Source organism: Nicotiana tomentosiformis, chromosome 4 (genome assembly GCF_000390325.3).
Source record: "Nicotiana tomentosiformis chromosome 4, ASM39032v3, whole genome shotgun sequence".
Taxonomy (NCBI): domain Eukaryota; kingdom Viridiplantae; phylum Streptophyta; class Magnoliopsida; order Solanales; family Solanaceae; genus Nicotiana; species Nicotiana tomentosiformis.
Window position 1 is genome coordinate 111,843,646 of NC_090815.1, and position 18,267 is coordinate 111,861,912.

The following is an 18,267-nucleotide window of genomic DNA, read 5'->3' on the forward strand; positions in this document are numbered from 1 at the left end:
ATTGATGTGCAACAAATCCGTTCAAGTGACAATCCGGCAGATTTATTCATTAAATCTTTACCAACTTCAACTTTTGAGAAGATGGTATACAAGATTGGAATGCAGAGACTCAAATATTTGAAACAAAGTTTTCATCAGGGGGAGTAAAATATGCGATCTACTCTTTTTTCCTTTCTAAGATTTTTTTTCACAGGGTTTTCCTTATAAGGTTTTTAATAAGGCAGCTAGCAATGCGTATTACTAAATATGTGTATTTTTTTTCCTTTACTAGAATTTTTTCCCACAGAATTTTTTCCTAGTAAGGTTTTAACGAGGAACAATACCTTTTAATGAACATCCAAGGGGGAGTGTTATGAAAATAATTATATTGTGGATGTCCATTTATTACTCCGCTATAGATAATCTTCCTGAAGAAGATTATCCATTTAGTACTCTGCTGAAGTTTATCTACAAGCAGCTGATGCAGGGCAGGTTGCAAGCAGCTCAATGAAATGATTTGCAGCAGCTTCTTATTAAACAGGCAGGTTGCAAGCAGCTCATGCAGACAGCTTACAAGCAGCTTCCTGAAAAGCCTCGCAGCTGCTTCCTTTCTTCTATAAATAGAGGAGTTTTCAGTTCATTATGTACATAAGTTTGAAGTTTGAATAATATATCAGTTTCTCTCTATACTTGTCTTTACTTTACAGTCTTTATTTTATAACAAAATAGAAGTAGACCATCATATTAGAAGTAAATTCAGCACAATATTACATAAATCTCTGGTTAGCGTGTTACAAAATTACATTGTATTTTTAAAAAAATAATAATTAACCTTTCCATTCAAATTTTGATGTTCCATATTTAAAAGTGGAAGCCGCATTTAAAGAGGTTTACTCTAGCACGTTTTTTTTTTAAAGTTCACAGATATATGAAAAATAATAATAACAATGAAAATGAAAATGTATATGCTAAACATGTCTATATATTTATGGATTTTTATCTTCCTATATTTTATATGAAACTTTATTACCCTCCATAATCAAGTTTTAATTTAATTATATGAGCATATACAATTTACCAATTATATACAAATTAGTTTTAAATGAATACCCCTTTATATTAGGAATTGAATATGGAATCTACATCCCTGCTCTCTCTCTCTCTCTCTCTCTCTCTCTCTCTCTCTCTCTCTCTCTCTCTCTCTCTCTCTCTCTCTCTCTCTCCTTCTGTGTTCTTTCCCTAATTTTTTTCCTTCGTTTTTCTCTGCTTTTCATCCTCTCTTTTTCCCCCCCAAGAATTCATCAATGAATTTCAATTGTTATAATATAGAATTTTAACTTAGCAATCTCCTTTCATATTGCACAATTGGTGTTTGAATTGAAATTGTCAATCAATAAATTTTGAAGGTATTTGATTCTTCACCATTGACAACCATTAAAAAGCTCTGAAAAAGCTTTAAATTCGAATTTAGATTTTTAAAAATTATTGTTTGTTTAAATTTAGTGTTGTTGCAAAGAATTGAAAATATTCTTTGGAATTTATATATCTCAATTTTGAGGGTGTTTGGTGAGGATTGGATTTCATTTTGGCTGAATTTCAGATTGAAACTCGAACAAGAAGAAGAAGACATGACGTACAATATACTTACGAAATTGTATTAAAGTTATATGTAAATTATATTTTATTGTAGTTGTATATTTTTTATTTGAATATTGTATGAAAGTTGAAAAATAGTTGTATAATGTATGAATTATTGTATGAAATTTGTATTTAAGTTATAAATACTATCTTTTTACATAAAATTGTTGATATGTATTAAAATTGTGTTAAGAAAGGAACTTTTGATTGAAATTTCTGAGAGGAAGAAGAACATACCACATACAAGATATATACAAATCATATACACAAAAGACATATTATATAAAATTTGTATGAAAATTATATTTAAGTTGTATGATGTTGTAGTTGTATTTAACCGGGTAAAAATAATGTATGAAAATTATAGATAAGTTATAAAAAAGTTGTGTACTATATAATTAGTCGTATAAAATCTGTTTTTAGTTTATATATTGTTATAGATATATCAAATTTGTATCAAAATTAAATATTTCGGCATCCAATTTGTCTGGTTTAGGTTCCAAATAAATCCATCGGTAACTCACTCAAAATTCCTTGTATAGTTTCGAAGGCATATATACCCTCCAATTACAAATACATAGACGATAATCGCAATGATTAGTGTGAGTGAAAATCATTACGACCATGAGTTATGATCACACACTTGAATTAATTCGAGGGAATAGTTTAGAATACAATAATATATTTGAGCATATAAAATAAATTCTTTCGACTTTTCCTCTGTTTCAAAAAAGCAAAACCTTATTTGTGATTCGTTCCTTTCATTATCGTCCATATATAGAGGAAGTGATTCTTAAATAATACTTTCTTCATTTTTATTTTATATAAATACTACAGTTAAGGTCCTATGGGAAATAGGAGAGGAGAAAAAAAAAATGATGTAACTGAATCTCCAAATTTAAGGCACTAATAATGGATTATATATGGAGAGAGACGACAAAGAATAGGGAAAGAGGAGAGGAGAGAAAAAAGAAAAAAAGTGTAACTAAATTCCCTAATTAAGGAACTAATAATAGATTGTATATAATTTGTAAGTAATCTTTATTCAAGGCGAATAATATACAAAACTAAAATAATTTTGATAAATAAATTTCAAATATTATATAAGGAGGAAAACATCTCTAGTAGTATTTACTTCGAACTTAAAGTTATTCGAATGTAGTGGATTAGAACAGTTCATCTTGCTATCTAGCGGCCCATTTGAGTCCCTTGGATTAGAACATCAACTTTCGGACGCATGAAAAGGTTTGACAAAAAAAATCATTGAAAGTTTGAATGAAGGGAATAGAAGCACTTCTCTTTTAATATGTGTTGGGCGATGCAAATCTGAATTATAGTGAAACCTCTATATAACAATATCGTTTGTTTCGATATTTTTTTATTTTCATAATGAATGGTTGCTATACACTTATAATAATATTTGATATTTAAATATATTTTGACTGTTATAAAGAAAATTTATCCAAAATTTTGTTTTTTTTCCTTATTTTAATGTTACATATAAAAAATAAAAAATATCCAAATGTAAAATATCAAAAAAAGATGCATGTTTCACTAATTAAATATTAAAGAAAGCTAATATATTATTAATAAATCCATAACTAAACGTACAAAGATTAAACTCTAAGTCACACATTTTAAAGTTACTAGAAAAATAAATTCTTTCAAGATTGATCGAAAAACTTTGCAATTGTAGTTTCTTTCTTAGATTCCATTCTCTTACTAGCGATATAATGCTTGAATTAGCGAATATTTATGTCCAAACTTTCAACGTAAGTGCATCCGATAGCTTTCCCTTTAAGGCAATCTAAGTGCTTAACAATTGAATCTTCTATCTTGGCATTTGTCCAATAGAAAAGATATCATGTGCAAATCTTCAAATCTTATGTATTATGCAAGATGAAAACTTCTATATGGCTGTTATAGATGTGTCATATTACAAAGAGCGTTCTGCTATGAATATGGTCGTTGCTATTATAGGTAAAAAGCTGTTATAGAGTGGTAAAATATAACTTTGTTTAACCTAAAAACGAATAACAATTGAATTTATACGCGATTTTAAGAATACGTGATATAACTTGACACAAATTAAGAGAATATATTAATATTGAATTTGACGATAAAAGAAATAAATTCAAACCGGACTAATCGAATAGCCTTGGTCCTCGAGTTCGATCACCCTTTAACCAAAAGAAGTTTTTACTGATATAAGAACAGAGTAACAAGATAATGAAAGCTAAAAAAAGACAGTATATTGCTTTATGTTGCGTAAATGTGATGCCGCTTTATAAATGGTCAGACCCCCTTTATATATTAGGGGAGTCCTACTCTTGATACAGTTCTAAATGAAGTTAAGAAATCTCATGATTGGCTAATTAGTTGGCCTATCCTTTGTAAGGCACCGTAAAATTTCGCAAAGGAAAAATAATATTTTGTGGTGCCGAATTGGGCTTACGTGGCTCGGACTTTTTGGGTTGAACAATGCACTGAAAAGTAAAGGAAAAAATTTGGGCAGAAGAAATGCACTTCTGCGGCCCACTATGCGGTCGCAGAATCACTCTGCGGACCGCATAATGGTCAGAGATGAGACAGTCTTTTAGGCCATTTTTGATGTTATTTTCGCGGCCCTTATACGACCGCAAAACCATTTCGCGGTCCGTACTCTGATCGCATATCCAGCTTTGAGATTTTTTGGAGGGAGGTTCTGCGGCGCATTATGCGACCGCAGAACAGGTCTGCGGGCTACATAATGACCGCAAATCGAGCCAGATTTGCCCAGTTCTGGAGGGCAATTATGCGGCCTATTCTGCGGACCGCTTAAGCATTATGCGGTGCATATGCGACCGCATACCCTGTTCGGAACTTCATTTTTAGGTTTTTATAACCCGACCCTACTTCGTTAAATAGACGATTTGTACCACTTTTGAGCTAAAATTTGATATTTTTTAGGGTGAGGGAATGCCCTAGAGTGGGAGAGTGATCTTTAATAATTTGTTCTTCAATTCTTGCTCGAATCTTTGAAGATTAACAAGGAAAACTCACTAGTTCTTCATCCTAGAGGTAAGATTCTACACCCTAACGCTTAATTTCGAAATTTATCTATGAATGGGTAATCAGCAAGATAATTCTTGGGTATGAGAGTTGTTATCTTGCATGCATGTGTTATCAAAGAATGTGGGAAGGTTGCGAGCTAAAAATGGTAGAGAATGGGTTGGGGAATGATGGAATCTTTCACAAAAGGGCCTTAAAAACATTAATGCACACCTAGTATTTGATAATGTGCTCAAATGAGCTAGAATCATGACCATCTTCCTAATTTTAGTCCAACTTGTTATATTTCTAAAATAGATCGAAATTGCTAAGAATTCTGGAACGTTTTAGAGTTTAAAGGAAGCTCAATTGAGGCATGTTGGCTAAACCCCCTTCTTCTTAGAATCGAATTTCACGGTGTTCATGTAATTGATGTAAGTCCCAAATTGATCATAATAGAATTAGCTATTCTGAATGTGCTTGTGTTGAAGGATATATGCTCAATATGTGTTGTAAATGCTTCATTATATCACCTTATCATTGAGAATGTGTTCAAAACATGGAATATGTGTTAAAAATGTTAAGACTTCAAGTCAGGTTCGAAATAAAGGTTGTTATGCCAAATTGTATGAAAAACCTCCATGTGCCTAAGATTCCCAAATTTCTCATATGTGAATTTAATGTCTTGAATGGGAAGCCTTTTTGTTTTTGATAATGATAATGATGTTTGAATGTGGAAAGGAGAACTGGAATTATGAAATACGACCAAGTACCAAGAATGACTTTATAATTGTGGCCAGTAGTGCCAATGAATTGAAAGGATATGAAAAAAGCATGATGTGAGATGATTGACTGAAAAAGGTAATGTCTCGGGTAAGACGGCTTAGCCGATCGGGCCGTGATCGGACACCATGCTGCACACATGGTGGTGACTGTGCTGGAAATTATAATAAAATTATGGTTATAGTTTATGTCTCAAATGAGATGACCTAGACGATCGGGTCGTGATCGGACTCCGTGTAAGAATACAGTGGTATTGTGAATTATGGTATATCGGCACTAAAGATCGCCCAACCTAATAATATGAAAATTGACTTGAAAACTTATGTGATCCTTAACTTGATGTTTTAGTATTATTTGAAGCTCTTATTGAATTCTTGACTTTTTCCCTTGTATTATTATTCATTCTATTGAGATGGTGTTTAGTTTTACATACTATTACTATTCGACAATGCTAACGTCCCTTTTGCCGGGGGCGTTGCATCTTTAAATTGATGCAGGTAGTTCCATAGCAGACAGTGTTGATCAGCGATAGTGGTACATCCTCTTCCCAGCAGACTTGGTGAGCCCCACTTCATCCCGGGGTCACGTATTATATCTTTTGTTTATATTATTATCACGTCTCGAGGTATAGCCGGGGCCTTGTTGCCGGAACTATCATAACACTTTTTTGTATCTTTTAGAGGCTCCGTAGATACTATGTCGGTTGTACATGGGTGCTAGAAAAGTCAAACAAGTTATGTTGTATTTTGATCACTTGTTACACTCAAACTATAAGAATATGTGTATTTTGAGACTTAAATGTGAAGTAACTAATGAAATGATTTAGTATTGTGTACATGATCTCCCTACTTTCTAGTTAATGAAATTATGTCTTCTCTTGATCATGGGTGCGTTGGGTAGAAAACGTCTAACATGCTTGCTTGACCGGGTTCACTCGGTTGGGCGCCGGTCGCGCTTTTTGAGTTTGGGGCGTGACATCCTTGATACATGCCGATATATCCGCCGTGATCTACACTCGATCGCGGATATTTCGTCTTTCTGTTATCCAACTCAGTAAGTTTTCCCCGATCTCGCATGATCTCGATTTTGTTCGGTCCTTAGGTCTCGAGCTTGGCGATATAACTTCACACCTTGGTTCGATATGACTCAAGGTCGAACCTTAATCTATCATATTATAGTCTCGATTATTCAAGCAAGGGGCGAGCTCAATTTTATCCGTATACAGATAGTCCCCTTATTTCTCGGAGAGAGAATGACGTGAAACAATATGAATTTCTGAATCTCGTCTCGATGGGTCATGACATAAACGATGAACCCGACTATGACGTAAACGATAAATGGATATCGAAATGTCCCATCGGTCCAGTTATCAAGGCATTAAATTCCTGTCAGTCGCTGGTCGGCCACTACTGGTTTTGAACCGTCACCAGCAAGCTATAAGTATCCCAATGTTTCTTCACTCAAACTTTATGCTCAAAGCTCTTCCTATTCTTGTTTTTTCCTTCAAAAATCCCTTTGATTTGCAACTCTTGCACCCAAATTTCTTGAACTTTCATCAAACCGCATACCATATTAATTCTCCTATTTTTCAATGGCAAAAACTTCTAAAATCGTACCACAAAAGGAGGCTGCTTCTTCATCACGACCCACCGGCGGTGAGGCTACGGCGGAGCCGCACCCTGAGGAATTCGTTTCGGCAGGGTGCCCCACTATCACCGATTTTAAGGTTGAAAAGACCTCTTCGGTATCGGGCCGATGTGAGCTGGTCTTGAGATTCATATGCTCAATCACCGAGGATTTCCTCACCAAGGTTAAAGGGGACTGCAACTGGGTCAATAAGCACGTGGTGGTTCCTTCACCCGAGGAATCGATCACTACCCACGTGGAGGATTTTCTAAATATTTACACTTATCCCTTCACGTTGGGTCCCTTAGATCCTATCATCATTGCCTTTTGCAAGAGGTATGATGTGACTCTTGGCCAGATCCACCCCTCATTCTGGAGAATAGTGATTCTCCTCCATTTTTTTGTAAGCCAAATCGAGGGATGTCCCTTTATCCTCGACCACTTTATGTGCCTCTACAGTCCCCGACTCTATCGAGGGGGGCTGATTAAGCTTGCTCGTTGGGCTAGTAGGGCTCCGTTCTCGAGCATAGATGAAGCTCGGGATCGAGGTTGGATGGGCCGATTTGTTCGAGTAAAGACTTCGGACCTGATCCCTGCTGAAGACATGTCATTTCCCGAGAAATGGAATATGAAACGTAAGTAGTGTTTAGCTTCGAAGGTTCAATCCTATTGTTTTTCTTCTTATCTCTTTCTTCATTGATTTTTTTGGTGTCGCAGTTGTGGCCCAGATACCGGACGCAGTTCCATAACTTAAGGAATGGGTCGAGGGCCTTATGTCACAGAGGCCGTATTCTGAGCGGGCTTGGATGGAATTATCGAAAGGTCGATGGGAGGCCCGCAATCATGGTAAAAGATTTTCCCTGATACATCTGATATCATTTCTTTTTATCATCAGTCATTGATTTGTTATGTTTTTATTTCGCAGGTTTACCAAAGGACATCGAGATGAGGCCTTCATCAGCTGATGATGATATACACGCCAATCCCCCTGCTTTGAAACAGGTCAAAGAGAAGGGGAAAAGAAAATCCCCGATTCCCTCCGACTCCGAAAAGAAGAGACCGAGGAAGCGGCTGGCGCATAAGCTCAGAAAAGTTAGGGCCCGAGAATGCTCATCGGACTCTCTCTATCTGTTGAGGGACAAGTCTGAGGAAGAAAAAGATTCTGAGCTGGTGGCCCGAGTAAGATGCGGCTTCGAGATGCCTTGAACCATGGAGGTTGTAGTAGAGGCAATGGCTGAAGTCCCCGAGAGGGTCGAGACCGATTTGGCCTGAGCCAGTGAGGTCGAAAAAGAAAATATGACCGGTATGTCCCGGTCAGAAGATAGCTTACCCAAAGAGGTGCCTGGGGTGATTGTCATTTCTGGGTCGCCCTCATTTACGGATTATATGATTAATGAGGCTCAGGCATTGAAGGGTAAACTTGGTGAAGGGGCGCAAGGAGCAGCCGATCCTTTCAAAAACGTTTTTGATGGCCTCGACTCTACAGCTTCGAAAGGTGATATCGGTTTGGGCGACTTACCAATGCCAAATAAGATACCGTAATTGGGCGCTACTGGATCTTTATCGAGCCCAAAACTGGTGGATCAATTCCCTGCCCCAAGCCGACCGTAGGCGATCGATAACCTTTTCTGTCCTAGAGGATGCTCGAGTCTTCTCTCCCCCCGTGGGGGTTGCTAGCTACCTCAGATGCTTGGTGACCGAGGAAGACCAAGTCGTGATGAATGCGGTGGAGGCGCCTTGCCTATTTAACGAGGCCCAACATGCTTTGAATCGAGTAAGTTTGAGGGTCACTTCATTATTCATTTTAAACTTGAAGTTGTAAATAATTCTAACATCTTTCTTCGTAATTGCAGGCTTCATTGTTGCATCATGAGGCTTTCTTCAGAATCTGGGAGGAGCACGAGGCTGAGGTTCGGGAACTCACCGAGAAGGGGGATACTTACAGGCTTCTGAGTGAGAAGCTCCGGGCCAATTTGAAAGCGGCTCAGAGTGAGCATATCGAGATGGCCAAACAGGTATTTCGAGTGCTTCACGATAGTGAAGATAAATTGGAGATAGTAACTAATGATCCGATCTTGCAAGTCCGGCAAATGCTCGAACAGATAGATGTAATACAAGCCGAGGCTGAAGAATTCAAGAAGAATATGGACATCTTAGCCTCGAAAAAGGAAACCGTCCAGGCACAACTAGAATTGGCTGAGACCCAGCTCCAAGCTGTAAAAGAGAAAGCCTCGGTGCAGGTCAAGAAAATCGAGGAGCTTCAATATCAGCTGGACTTGGCTATTTCTTATAAGGCAAACTTGGCCAATGAATTTGAAGTGGCCAGATCTGAGATGGTCGTGGACAACGCTAAAGCCGATGCTAAAGTGGCGCAATTCAAGATCGATGCCGAGGCCATCCAGGCGAAGGCGAAGAGCATGGTGGATCATGCAAAATGGCAAGCTCGAAGGGAAGCCCTTGAGGGAGTTCATGCTCAAGGCTTCGATATTCTAGCCGAAATTGAGAATGACAAAACGGAGGAAGCCAGGGCCCGAAAGTTGGCCTTTCCCGAGGAAGATTCCGAGAGCTTAAGCGAGTCTGAAGACGGGGAAGATACTGAGGATGGAGATGCTACCTCCGATGAAGACCATGCCACTTAGGCCTTTATATTTTTGCTTTCTTTTGCATCTTTTTGAGGCCGTTTTGGCCATTGTATTTTTTTGTATTAGGCCATTCTGGCCTTTGTTTAAAAAGAATTATAATATATATATATATATGAGGCTTTCTTCCCCTTTCGACTCTCAAATCTTTCCCTTACTTTATTACTTGTATTCACAAAGGTCGGAATGCCTTAGCATCAAATAACTTAGGTTGTGTAAGTTAGGACAAACCCTTCCTTTATATCATTTTGTTTTGAGGCATCTCGGGGGGTTCATTGTTACTAGGAACTTTCTCCAGAAGTTAGTAACTCAAATTATAGTTTGCCGAGGGTAACCTTTAGAACCGGTTGTGAAAATTTTTCTTTTTCAAAGTCCTAGATTTTGTTACGAATTTCGGATGTCCGCGAGCCGTGTTAATTTGGTCGTAGACTTTTAGTTCGGGAGCTTCCCATTGGGCTTGTTCTTCCCGAGTTATCCCGGCTTGCCCGAGATAACAGTGCCCGAGTGGGGTGGCCGTGGCCTTTAGAAATCGGGGAGTTGCCTAATTGGTTTTTTGCCCCCAAGACCCAGTGACTTGGGCTGTTTGAGTCAGACGGCAGTCCCCGAGTGAGAGAGTGGTCGTTCACATTCCGGTTATGTATTGCCCTTGGGCTCGTTGTTTTTGGAAGTACGAAGATCTTTATGGGATGTAAAGAGGAAAATTTTTAAAACATAAGATGATTGAAAGGAAAGTACTTCTCTTTATTCTCGATCAAAACAGTCATTCATGCGTACATGTTTTATGCCAGGGCTCGAGCAATCTACGTGGGCACAGTTCATTTTGACCGTTTGGCTCTTACAATAAATCCTATCTATCGAGACCCTTTCTTTATGAAGTAGTTTCCTCGCTAGAGTTGATATTCGGAGATAATGCTTACCCGAGGGTAACTTCCTAGTATTCGAGGTTGATTGCAAAGGAACCTTGGATATTGTTGAATTAAACTTCGGTGCCAATTCGTAATCAGGCTTGATTCTAATTTAGTACGATTCATTGTTGTCTCATTAAAAAACTCGCCGAAAAACCCATTTGGGACAAAACTGGTCTAAGGGAAAAAGAGTACAACACGTGCTTTCAGACCTAAAGACTTCGTGCCGTTCGCCGAAAAATTCATTGTCGTTTCTCGTTGACCACCTGCAAGCGTTAGTTTGAAAAAAAAATGAAATGGGGTCGTACCTTAGCAGTAATACCATTTTAGGTGAGATATATTCCAATTGCTCGGTAGTTATTCTCCATTCATCGTTCCGAGCTTGTAGGACCCTTTTTTGGTGACTTCGAGAATCTGGTACGGTCCTTCCCAATTTGGACCCAATTTCCCTTTGTCCGAATTTCGGGTGTTGAGGGTGACTTTCCTTAGCACTAAGTCCCCGACATTAAAATATTGAAGATTGGCTCTTCGATTGTAGTATCTCTCAATCCGTTATTTTTGGGCGGCCAATCTGACGAGGGCAGCTTCATGCCTTTCATCCAATAGTTCCAGGCTCGTATTTATGACCTCGTCATTTGATTCCTTTATTGCATATCGGAACCTGATACTAGGCGCTCCGACTTCGACCGGTATTAGAGCTTCAGCGCCATAAACCAATGAGAATGGAGTAGACCGGTACTAGATTTCGAGGTTGTGCAGTATGCCCAAAGAACTTCGGACAGAATTTCCTTCCATTTTCCTTTGGTGTTGGTTAGCCTCTTCTTAATATTTTGGATGATGGTTTTGTTGGTCGATTCGGCTTGTTCGTTACCGCTAGGATGATAAGGAGTTGATAGGATTCTTTTGATCTTATGATCTTTGTGAAATTTGGTTACTTTACTGCAGATGAACTGTTTCCCATTGTCACACACAATTTCGGATGGCATCCTGAACCGACATATGATGTGGTCCCAAATGAAGTCGATGACTTCCTTCTCCCTAACCTTCTCGAAAGCCTATGATTCAACCCACTTAAAACAATAGTCAGTCATAAATAAAATAAATTGAGCTTTACCTGGTGCCCATGGAAGAGGGCCAACGATGTCCATTCCTCACTTCATGAATGGCCATGGTGACAAGACTTAATGGAGTAGTTCCCCAGGTTGGTGGATCATCGGTGCATGTCTTTGGCATTTGTCACATTTTCGAACAAACTCTTTCGCATCTTTTTCCATGTCAATCCAGTAATAGTCTACTCTGATTTCCTTTTGAACCAATGATTCGGCACCAGAATGATTTCCGCAAATGCCCTCATGAACTTCCCTCAGAACATACTCGGTATATCCCGGTCCCAGACATATCGCTAGTGGACCATCGAACGTTCTTCTGAACAAGGTTTCATCTTCGGATAAGGTGACTCATGTTGCCTTCGTGCGCAGGGCCCTCGATTCTTTTGGATCTGAGGGAAGTTTCCCAGTCTTCAAATACTCTATGTATTTATTTCTCCAATCCCAGGTCAAACTTATAGAGCTCGTTGAGCTCGTTGCACGACGGCCCCCGAATTGAGCTCGTTGTCCTCAACCGATAACCCTAAGTTTGCGAGGGCATCGACTTCACTATTTTTATCTCGAGGCACGTGTTGTAAAATCCATTCTTTAAATCGATGCAAAGTTACTTTTAACTTATCTAGGTATCTTTGCATTCGTTCTTCTCTCACTTCGAAGGTTCCATTAACCCGATTCACCACAAGGAGGGAGTCGTATTTGGCTTCGATCGCCTTCGCTCCCAAGCCTTTGGCTAGTTTGAGACCTGCAATCATGGCTTCATATTCGGCCTCGTTGTTAGTCAATTTCACAGTTCTAATAAATTGTTTAACCACGTTGCTTGTGGGCAGTTTTAGTACGATGTCGAGTCCGGACCCTTTTGCATTTGATGCACCGTCCGTAAAGAGGGTCCAGATTCGTGAGGACGTACCCGAGTTTACTAACAACTCTCTTTCGACCTCAAGAACTAGGGTCGGCGTGAAGTCAGCCAAAATTTGAGACTTAATGGTTGTTCGGGGTCGATATTCAATATCATACCCGCTGATTTCTACGGCCTATTTGTCCAACCGTCCTGAAAGCTCGGGTTTGTGCATAATATTTTGCAATGGATAAGTTGTTACAACACATATGGGGTGACATTGAAAGTACGGTTTTAGTTTCCTAGAGGCACTTATCAAAGCGAGCGCCAATATTTCTAGGTGGGGATATCTAGTTTCGGCCTCGCCCAAGGTCCGGCTAACATAATAAATTGGAAATTGCATACCTTGTTCTTCCCGGACTAGGACTCCACTTACCGCTATCTCCGATACTGCCAAATATAAGTACAGTTGTTCATCTGCTCTCGGCGTGTGAAGCAGCGGCGGGCTCGATAAGTATCGTTTAAGCTCTTCCAAGGCCCGCTGGCATTTCAGAGTCCATGTGAAGTTTTCTTTTTTCTTCAGAATCGAGAAATATCGATGGCTCTTATCTGAGGACCTCGAGATGAACCTCCCCAGGGTGGCTATGCGCCCGGTTAACCTCTGTACGACCTTTACGTTGTATAATACCGTGATGTCCTTGATATATTTGATCTTGTCGGGCTTGATCTCGATTCCTCGGTTGGATACCATGAATCCGAGAAATTTACCTGACCCGACCCCGAACGCGCATTTTTTCGGGTTCAACTTCATGTTGTATTTCCACAATATACTGAAGGTTTCCTGCAAATGCTTCAAATGGTCCTCTGCTCGCAGAGACTTAACCAAAATATCATCAATGTAAACTTTCATAGATTTCCCTATTTGTTCTTCGAACATCCGGTTTACTTGGCGTTGATAAGTGGCACCAACATTTTTTAATCCAGATGGCATTACGTTATAGAAGTAGATACCATATTTAGTGATTAACGAGGTCTTTTCCCAGTCATCCAGGTTTATTTGTATTTGGTTATACCCGGAATAGGCATCGAGAAAACTGAGGGTCTCGTGGCCGGCCATGACATCGATTATGCGATCGATATTAGGCAAAGAAAAAGAATCCTTGGGGCATGCTTTATTTGAATCTTTGTAATCTACACACATCCTAAGTTTGTTCCTTTTCTTAGGGACTATTACTACGTTTGCTAACAATGCGGGGTATTTTACTTCCCGGATAGACCCTATTTTAAGAAGCTTGGTTACCTCGTCCTTGATGAAGGCATGCTTGATCTCGGACTGGGTCTCCTTTTTTGCTTCACCGGATGGAACTTCGGGTCCAGGCTTAGTTTGTGAGTGGTGACCTCCGGTGGAATCCCTATCATATTGAGATGGGACCAAGAAAAACAATCCATATTAGCAATAAGAAATTGAATGAGTCTTTTCCTAAGCTCGAGAGTTAATCCCGTGCCCAGGTATACATTTCGGTTGGGCAGATGTTCGACCAGTATGACTTGCTCCAGCTCTTCGACCATCGATTTAGTAGAATCGGAATCATTAGGAGCTATAAAGGATCGAGGAACCCCGTAATCGTTGTCTTCGTCAATCCCTTGCTTGTCCGATTGGTTCGAGGCTGGCATTGATGATTACTATTTGGCTTCCTATTTCACTTTCGAACCTGAGTTCTTTGTCGATGAGAGTGTTGATATCGGAATTACTTCATCGACAGAAAATATCTCCTTTGCGGCGGGTTGCTCCTCGTAAACCGTCTTTATCCCTTCTGGTGTCGGAAATTTTAATACCTGGTGAAGGGTCGAGGGCACAACCCTCATATTGTGGATCCATGGCCTCCCGAATAGGGCATTGAACCTCATGTCCCCTTTGATCACATAAAACTTGGTCTCTTGTGTGGTACCGGCTATGTTTACTGGCAACGTTATTTCTCCCTTAGTAGTTTTGCAAGCCATGTTGAATCCGTTTAGCACTAGGGCCGTAGGCACGATTTGGTCCTGTAGGACGAGTTGTTCTACGACCCTCGATCGAATAATGTTGGCCAAACTACCCGGATCAATCAACACACGTTTAACTTGACTTTTATTCTTGAGTACAAAAATTACCAGTGCATCATTATGGGGCTGCATGATCCCTTCTATGTCCTCGTCGTTGAAAGATAAATTTCCTTCTGGTATGTAATCTCGAGTCCGTTTTTCACTTGTGATTGATACTTTGGTGCATTTTATCATCAGACTTTGAGGAACATCGACCCCTCCGATGATCATATGAATGACGTGTTGAGGCTCGTCTTGTTCATTCTATTTATTGGAATCCCTGTTTCTGAAATAATCTTAGCTCGGTCGCTTTGAAATTTTCGAAGATGCCCGTTGTTGAATAACCTGACTACTTCTTCTCTCAATTGTCGACAATCCTCCATTCTGTGGCCATGTGTTCCATGATATTTGCATATTTAGTTGGGATCCCTTTGTGTTGGATCAGTTTGTAGAGGTCGAGGCCATCTGGTATTCTTGATACGTGTGATAGCTGATATGATGGCGGCTGCGTCAACACTTAAGTTGTACTCTGATAACCGAGGTGCCTCTTTAGGTCTGATGGGCTTGTCGAAGCCGTTCTTACTCATGAGTCCTCGAGAGCTTTGACTTCGATCATTTCTCCTTTCATTTCGTACATGATTCTGCCCAGGTCTGCCACTCCTGCGATCTCCATTATATGGCTGATATCGTTCTCTGTTCGACCTCGGTTCTCGGTCGATATCCCTCTTAACTCCGTCGGCGGGTCTGATAGGATAAACAGACCCAGAAGGAGCCCCCATCTGGTCATCTTCGACTCTTATCTTCGATTGATATCGATTATGTACATCGGCCCAGGTAACAGCCGGGTATTTTATCAAGTTCTGCTTCAACTGCTGTGAAGCCACTAAGCTTCGTACATTGAGTCCTTGAGTAAAATCTTGAACGTCCCAATCATCGGCGACCGGTGGGAGGTCCATTCGTTACATTTGGAACCGAGATACAAACTCTCTGAGCATCTTGTTATCTTTCTGTCTTACCTTGAAAAGGTCCAACTTCCTAGTCTCGACTTTGATGGCTCCGGCGTGTTCCATTACAAAAGAATCTGCAAGCGTAGCAAAAGAATCAATAGAGTTAGGTGGTAAGTTGTGGTACCATATCATAGTTTCCTTTGACAGGGTCTTCCCGAATTTCTTTAGTAACACAAATTCGATATCGTCGTCCTCTAGGTCATTCCATTTAATTGCACATGTGTATGAGGTGATATGCTCGTTTGGGTCGGTCGTCCCATTATAAATAGGAATCTCAGGCATGCTAAATTTTTTGGGGATCGATTTCGGAGCCGCACTTGGAGGAAAGGGTTTTTGTACGAACTTCCTGGAATCCAGGCCCTTCAATATCGGAGCTGCTCCTGGGATTTATTCTACCCTGGAATTGTAAGTTTCCACCTTTTTGTCGTTAGCCTCGATCTTCTTCTCCCCTGATTCTATCCATTTTGTCAGCTCCTCAAGCATCTTTATAACTTCGGAGCAAGCCCCCGACTCATGTTCGTTTGACTTTTCTAAGATTGATTCATTCCTACGGGTGACTTCCAGGGAAGGATCAGGCTCAGCCCTGCTTGGTGCACGACTTTGGTTCTATAGCTGAGCTATCACCGCCTGTTGAGCATGCAACATTTCGAAGATCATTCTTAGGTTGATCCCGTCTCCTTCAACGTTTTGTGTGTTTCGAGTTGCCGATCGGGCTCCACCACGAATGCTATTTTTGGGGTCGGTAGGAAAATTTGCATCGATAGCCACATGAGAATTAGCGTCGATCGGATCTGCGATTGAAATTCTAGCGGGATCAGCAGGCGGTATCTCGTTACTGGGCGCGATGTTATTATTTTTACCTTGGTGATCCGACTCGTTGTCATCATACAGAGGTGTTGATCGAGAGTTTGACATTTTTGTATTTTAGCCTGGAATCAAAGACACTTAAAAGAACAAGTGAAAAATAGTGTGTGTTATGGGAATTTGTATCAAATAACCACTATTATCCTTATCCCCACGGTAAGCGCCAAACTGTTTACCCTAAAAAAGGATAACAATTGAATTTATACGCGGTTTTAAGGATACGTGATATAACTTGACACAAATTAAGAGAATATATTAATATTGAATTTGACGATAAAAAAAATAAATTCAAACCGGACGAATCGAATAGCCTTGGCCCTCGAGTTACATCGCTCTTGAACCAAGAGAAGTTTCTACTGATATAAGAATAGAGTAACAAGATAATGAAAGCCATAAAAAACAATATATTGCTTCATGTTGCGTAAATGTGAAGCCGCTTTACAAATGGTCAGCCTCCCTTTATATAGTAGGGGAGTCCTACTCTTCTTACAGTTCTAAATGAAGTAAGAAATCTCATGATTGGCTAATTAATTGGCCTATCCTTGATACATACCGAGATCTTCGCCGTGATCTACGCTTGATCGCAGATATTTCGTCTTTCTGTTATCTGACTCAGCAAGTTTCCCTCGATCTCGCCTGATCTCGATTTTGTTCGGTCCTGAGGTCTCGAGCTTGGCGATATAATTTCACACCTTGGTTCGATATGACTCGAGGTCGGACCTTAATCTATCATATTCCAGTCTCGATTAGTCAAGTAAGGGGCGAGCCCGGTTATATCCGTATACAAACTTAAAAAATCAGTTCTGTGAAAAATTTGACTTTTATAATGAATGAGTATTATAAAAGAATGCTATTATAGAGAAGTATAACCCGCGAGTCAACTATTTCACCTGTGCTGGCTTTATTCTTAGATCTTACGCAGCCGAATATGTAAAAAATAACAGCTAGAAGCTCGACAAGTTTTTATCTGAGGTATGTAATGGTTCTATTATTGAAAGGTCAGTAAATGATAAACATTTATTTAGTCTAACAAATGGAATTTGACAGGAAGCCGACCATTTATGTTTTTTAATAGTAAAATAAATAAATATGATCTCGTCAAGATTTTTACCTCTGTTCACTTTTACTTTTTTCACTGTACTAAAATTATAATTTAACATTACTTATTAAATTATGCAAATCAAGAGAAGACCTATTTTTCCTCTCTCTATTTTATCCTTATCATTAATTATTCATTTCATAAATCATTTTTCAAGACTTATCAAAATACTATCATTATTATGGGTACTAAGGTAAAATATGCACGTCATCTATTATTTCTTAAGGAGCGTGCAACGCCAATTATGAATATATAAAAATGAACGGAGGGGGTACATTCAAGAAGATAACGGGAGCCATCTTATTAATCACACATAAGATTGTTTACCCGTAAAATGGTATAGTTAAATTTATACGTGGTTTATACACAAGTAAATTAATTTGATCCTAAAATAATAGATGAATTAGACAAAAATATAATACTTAGCCTTGAGATGGAGATAAAATAGTAGAAATAGTAATTCCGAGAGCAGGGATTTCAGGGACAATAGCAATGATATCAATAAACAAGAAGATAAAATTATATTGAGCTTTGAATAGAAGATAGCATATGTTTGTCACGAAATTTATGTCCCTTACAATGATAATAGAGTTCACTATTTATAGTTGTACATAGGGAACAAGATCCTAGGATCAAGCCCCTCTTTAATGTCAATTATGAGGGCCATTAAAGAG

General features: G+C 39.3%; 1 protein-coding gene across 1 annotated transcript; it reads left to right on the forward strand.

Moving 5' to 3' along the window:
• The first annotated feature begins 3,530 nt into the window (after positions 1–3,530).
• Positions 3,531–9,695, forward strand: LOC138910356 (uncharacterized). Its single transcript, XM_070201589.1, has 3 exons — positions 3,531–3,597; positions 7,982–8,235; positions 8,910–9,695. Exons 1-3 carry the CDS (start codon positions 3,531–3,533, stop codon positions 9,693–9,695), a joined length of 1,107 nt encoding a protein of 368 aa, XP_070057690.1.
• The last annotated feature ends 8,572 nt before the right edge of the window (positions 9,696–18,267 follow it).